Below are 5,527 nucleotides of genomic sequence, written 5' to 3'. Positions count from 1 at the left end.
AAATTTATTATAAACACCTAGCGTTCGCGGAGATCATTCTGCGCAGATTCTATGCAGAATCTGACCAATTTAGCCAGTGATCGGATTATACACGGAATCTGCGCAGAATGATCTCCGTGAACGCATCTCTAGATCTGCAAACGCAGCTATTGCAATAATACGATGCAATAATAGCGAGATCATGTGATTTAAGGAAGTCGGGGTTTCCGGTTTGAAGAAGGAGGAGAACAGCAAACAAAAAGTGCGTCACAGGAGAACCGCGGAAGACATTGAAAGAAACGACATTGTTGGAGGCGTTTGTGAAAAACAAACTGTGTAAAGATGGTGAAAATTGCCTTCAACTCTGCGCTGGCACACAAAGGCATTGCAAAAGATGGCGAGGTGCTGGTTGCTGAAAAGGTATGGACGTGTTCATATTTTTTGTTTCGTTTTCGTTTTTTGGGGGGTGGACAGAGACGGACGCCGGGGCCTTGAAGCTGTTGCTGACATAAATAAATACACAAAATACTGTAAGTGCAACGCAAACACGTTTTCCGAGTATGTTTTAGTATCGGCTTCCCCTATTAAAAGCATGTTACAATATATCAACGATTGATTGATCCTAAAATATAACATTGCTTGCGTAGTTAGAAGCATTGCTAGTATAAGTACAGGTACAGTGATTCATTGTAATTGTATCGTGAATATGTTCTCAGTGATTTTGCGTATATTATAGTGCATGCACTGTGTATGTTATATCAAATGAGTCGTAATGGATGTACCCTGTATAATACTGGAAGATAGATCTTTTGCTCAGATTAAATGTATTTATTTTCTTAAATAATGTATTAACTGTGAAATAACTACTAGTGCTAAGTTTTGAAATGTTTTCTCTTTTTCTACTTCTGTATTTGACTTAATATCGTTTGAACAATCGCACTAATATAAGGGAACACAGTCAATGCCTTTAGAATAAGTATAGGTTTTAAGTACTGACCACTCTGCAGTAATGCCATTATCGCCGAATCCTAATTTGGATTTATTACAATGCCGTAAGTATGGCAATGCTTTTAGATTTACATAATCCCGAGAAATTGCTTTCATTTTCAAAAGATTGAAAAAAATTCTGGAAGGTCTTTTTATTTATATCCCCCTACTTTACTGCAAACCAATTAATATCTCTATGCATAACTTTTTAAAACAAACATAAAAAAAAAAAAAAAAAAAACAGATGACTATGTGGAATTAACTTTTGGTGTTTTATTATTTATTTCACAAATGTAGCCTATTTTTCATTTTAAAATGTATATTCCCCTTTGGTGTGTATTTTGTATACGTTTGCCTCGATTTATATTTATGGCACTTAAAGCTTTTCTTGGCTGATGGACAAGTATGGCTCCATGTACTGTCGTTAAATTGGCTGGTGAAAAAGTACACGTGACATGCTTCCATCTGCTACTGGGGTCAACTGTAAAACCTTTTGAAATCGGTCCAGATTGGTATAAATCTCCTCAGTTTGGGACTTCAGTCACGTCAAGAGGTAATGGGAGCTGGCAAAACTCGATCTCTCCAAGTTGCACTGATGCGGTTGTTGCAGCATTACTAAAAAAAAAAATAACATTTTGGCAGAACAGAGCTATGAATTGATTGATAAGGAGATTATTGGGGTTGGGTGAGTTTTACAAAAGCAGAGATACATAGAGGCGATCTTTTACCTTTGTGTTGCATCTGATTGCAGATTCTACTCTGCAGATGGAACCTACAGAAGCCCTCCTGTGACATTGGAATAAGCTGAAATTTTAAAGAGGGTTTCACTGTGCAAATGGAAACCTGACTGGTCATCCTAGTCACTTTTATTTTTTTTTACTTTTTTCTGTGAAGTTGACAGTCAATGAAATAATTTCTGGCATAAATGGTGTGTAAATCAAGTGGGAATAGGGCCCTTGGATTTTTACTGGGGGGGGGGGGGGGGGGGTAATTTGAACGTATTAAGCAGTTCTGTATTTGTATTCTGCTTCTGCTTTTGCTTTTTATTCTTCTTTTTTTGATGAGGAATTAAAAAATTGAGGGTTAGGTACCAAAACACAAATGCATTGTAATGGATTTGCAGCATATCCTTTGAGCCCTGATCAGTAGTATAGTAAAGATTGAGAAACTTTATTAAAAAAATAATGCCGAGCAAAATGCTTCTTCAAACAGTTAAGCTCCCGTGGACAAGATGGAATTCATCACTGAACTTGCTACTGCAAATTATTTCCCATGCAACATCTAGCTAATCACTGTGGGATACCCAAGTACCATCTGTGTACTTCCTTAAAAAAATATCAGGCATAACCATCTAGTTTTCATCACGCTGAATCAGAAGCTGAAGAAAGAACTTACTCTCGACAAACATCTAGTTCTGCTACAAATTAAACAGTTCTGAATTAACTGTTGTGCAAGAGAATGGATTTTATTTTATCTTTTGGATAAGTGCTATACTCTTATTGCTGAAGTACATTAATTTGTCAGGACTGCGTAGATGTATTCTATCACATTCATATTCAACAATGCAGCACATGCAACAGCAGTAGCAAGCCTGCTTCAGTAATTGTGGTATATTTTGGAACATCAAATTAACCACATAAATGTATAGGAAATGAGCAAGGTAAATATAGAATGCATTCTCTACCAAGTATATGTGTAGAGCATGCCAAAAATGTTTAGTGCCAGATTAATTTGAAAACAGGTGCTACATGTACCTCATTCGTGTTTGAGAAGAGATAAAAGAAACAGGTGCTATCAAGAAGAAACCTTTTGAATTTTTCTGCCATTGCATATTTCTTAAATTTGATTTGTATCGTTTCATTTTTATTTATTTATTTATGATTTGTTTTTTGCTGCATTTTCTGAACATATATAATTCAGAGTGTTTAAATGTCCTTGTTGTAGGATCCAGAAACTGCATCAGTGTACACCAATGAGGACTCCACTGGGAGATGCTTGTTGACCCTGCTTGGGCTTGCGTTTATCTTAACTGGACTTATTGTTGGTGGTGCCTGCATCTACAGGTACTTCATTCCCAAGGTAAGGTTGTCCCTATTTAAAACATGCATTTAATAATACTTTTTACACACAAACACAAGGAACATGCATTTAAAAATCTGCACTAAAAAGTATGCCTGGAATTGTGGAAATTGCCCTGATATATTGCCCAGGTTTTTGCAATCCTTCACATCTAATTGTAGAAACATTTAGATTAAAATAACGTGCATGTATATCAAATTGAAATGTAAACCATCAAAAAATACAGCACAAAATATCACCCTCGTCTGAGCTTATGTATAGAGGATGAACAACATAATGATCTGGTCAAAAACACGTCATATTTGATCAAAAATCTTGTAAGGTTTACAAACAGGTGTTTCTTTGCATGGTTGATTGATATTCAGGTTGTATATCTCAATTTATAGATCACAATTGTGTATTTTCTTCTAGCATAAGTTGTACCATGGAGGAATGCACTTCACTGAAATGGACAGCAATATTTTGCCAGAACCTATGGAAACCAGGGAGCCCTATTACCTGCCCAGGATTGAAGAGGATCTCGAGATCAGGGACAACATGGCCATTATCAACGTTCCTGTTCCAGAGTTTGCTGAAACAGACCCAGCAGCCATTCTCCACGATTTTGATCGGGTAAATAATCTAACCGTAACATGCTAAATGTCTCTGACACATTTCAGTCAATTAAATATTGCAAAATTATTGCTTTGTGTTCCAGAAACTGACTGCCTATCTAGATCTGCAGCTGGACACTTGCTACGTGATTCCATTGAACACCTCTGTCGTTATGCCTCCTCGGGATTTGTTGGACCTCTTTCTACAATTAATGGTTAGTAAATAATTTTGTATTTTAATGGGTTTATGCATTTTGCAAGTACTGTATTTCAGTACATTTTGTGTGTCCCTAACAAACACGAGAAAGTTTTATCTGCTTTAACCATATGCTTGAAGTCTTCATTTATAAAACTATAGAAATTAGACTGATTTTATAGGTAATTTGAGTAGCTTTCACTTGATACTGAATTAAGGCAGCATTCTTGAGTGCATCTCTATGTAGGGGGAAGGTGTAAACCTAAAATGCAGCTGAGAATTATTTTTTTTTTTGTATAGACTGCTTCCTACAACACATACTTGATTCATGAGGACCTGGTAGTGACCGAACGAGTTGATGATGTTTCAGAACTGGGATTCTATATCTATGAACTCTGTGAGGGCAAGGGCACCTACAGAATGCAGCGCAGGAGTGACATCATAGGTAAAGTTGGCTTGGGACAAACGTGATATTGATATCCCTGAAGGGTTCTACTGCGTGATTGCTGAAGTCCCTGGGCAAAAATAATGACAACTTCTAATAATGGATAAGCACAGAACAGATTTTGTTGTCATACCATTTGTAACAGTGACCCTTTATCTGATTAAAAAATATAATATAAATGGTTTTCCCTTTTGTGTAGTCAATACAAATAGATTACTGGTCCTGATCATTGGAAAAATAAAACGAGTAAATCTACAGCTTGTCTTCATTGTTCCACAGGTATCCAGAAGCGCTCACTCGGAAATTGTTTCAAGATCAGACATTTCGAGAACAAGTTTGTTACTGAAACCAAGATCTGCAGAGCCTGAGTGAAGCAGACCAGAGGAAAGAAGGTTCCGTCAGCTTAGTGGGAGGGGAATGTGGGTGGAATGAAACCGGGGGGAGGGGGCCGGGGGGGTCTGGGCTTTCTGGCAAAATCTTAATTAAGCTGAAAAGCAGTCATTTTTGTGCATATAGGTAACCTAAGTTCTTCAACCCTGCTACTTATCCATCCACTGATAACACTATGTAACACAATTTTTGTTCCTGGGTAGTAAGTGTTATTTCCTAATTGCTTATGCCTCAAAAGTATAGAAAATGGCTATTATAAATACAGTAAAATCTTAACTCTCAAAACTACTCACTTCTAAATCTTTTGTAGTCATTTTTGTATTACTTTAGTATAAATACATGTTAATTTGGATTCATATGTTGTTTTTTTCTGACTATGTGAACAAAAAGACACACATTTGCCCGTTTTCCCATTGGAAATAGTGATATTTTGAAATATCACTGTCCTCGTCACAAAAGCAAAGTTTGTGGGGAATAATAGCCATTTTCTATACTTTTGAGGCATAAGCAATTAGGAAATAACACTTACTACCCAGGAACAAAAAAAAAAAAAAATAAAAAAATTTGTTACGCGGTGTAATTTCAGTAAACAGATTTTTTCCAGTTTGTATTTACTCTCTGTGAGTCTGTCCGGGCTTGTTTAAGTTTATAATTGGTGGTGGGGGGGCGGGGGGGTCATCCCTTTTTTGTTTCTATTAAAATGGGTAACAGTCCTTTTCAAAAGTGCTTTAGTAGCAGCGAATAAGATTTTTGTTGTATTCATTCTCACATTTTCATAACATTTCAAAATGATTATTAGCACTGTCGTTCTTCATTTTATCTAGTAACTTTCAAGTTTATAAAAACAAATTGCTTGGC

At 36.4% G+C, this 5,527-nt stretch overlaps 1 protein-coding gene across 1 annotated transcript; it reads left to right on the top strand.

Annotated features, from left to right (window-relative positions):
- The first annotated feature begins 205 nt into the window (after positions 1-205).
- On the top strand, positions 206-4,852 carry LOC121318764 (integral membrane protein 2A-like). The gene is made up of 6 exons (XM_041255797.1): positions 206-399; positions 2,911-3,045; positions 3,457-3,657; positions 3,743-3,853; positions 4,135-4,279; positions 4,559-4,852. The coding sequence occupies exons 1-6, from the start codon at positions 322-324 to the stop codon at positions 4,645-4,647; spliced, it is 759 nt and encodes a 252-aa protein (XP_041111731.1). The 5' UTR covers positions 206-321; the 3' UTR covers positions 4,648-4,852.
- The last annotated feature ends 675 nt before the right edge of the window (positions 4,853-5,527 follow it).

Source organism: Polyodon spathula, chromosome 7 (assembly GCF_017654505.1).
Source record: "Polyodon spathula isolate WHYD16114869_AA chromosome 7, ASM1765450v1, whole genome shotgun sequence".
In the NCBI taxonomy this organism is placed as follows: domain Eukaryota; kingdom Metazoa; phylum Chordata; class Actinopteri; order Acipenseriformes; family Polyodontidae; genus Polyodon; species Polyodon spathula.
Note: the sequence above shows the minus strand (reverse complement) of the source record. Positions and strands in the feature narration are given on the sequence as shown.

What these genes read in the sequence shown, in the direction of transcription:
- LOC121318764 (XM_041255797.1), top strand. Translation starts at nt 322, where the DNA reads ATGGTGAAAATTGCCTTCAACTCTGCGCTGGCACACAAAGGCATTGCA. An exon ending in AGGTGCTGGTTGCTGAAAAG is followed by an intron (nt 400 to 2,910) that starts GTATGGACGTGT and finishes TCCTTGTTGTAG; the next exon opens with GATCCAGAAACTGCATCAGT. An exon ending in TTCTCCACGATTTTGATCGG is followed by an intron (nt 3,658 to 3,742) that starts GTAAATAATCTA and finishes TTTGTGTTCCAG; the next exon opens with AAACTGACTGCCTATCTAGA.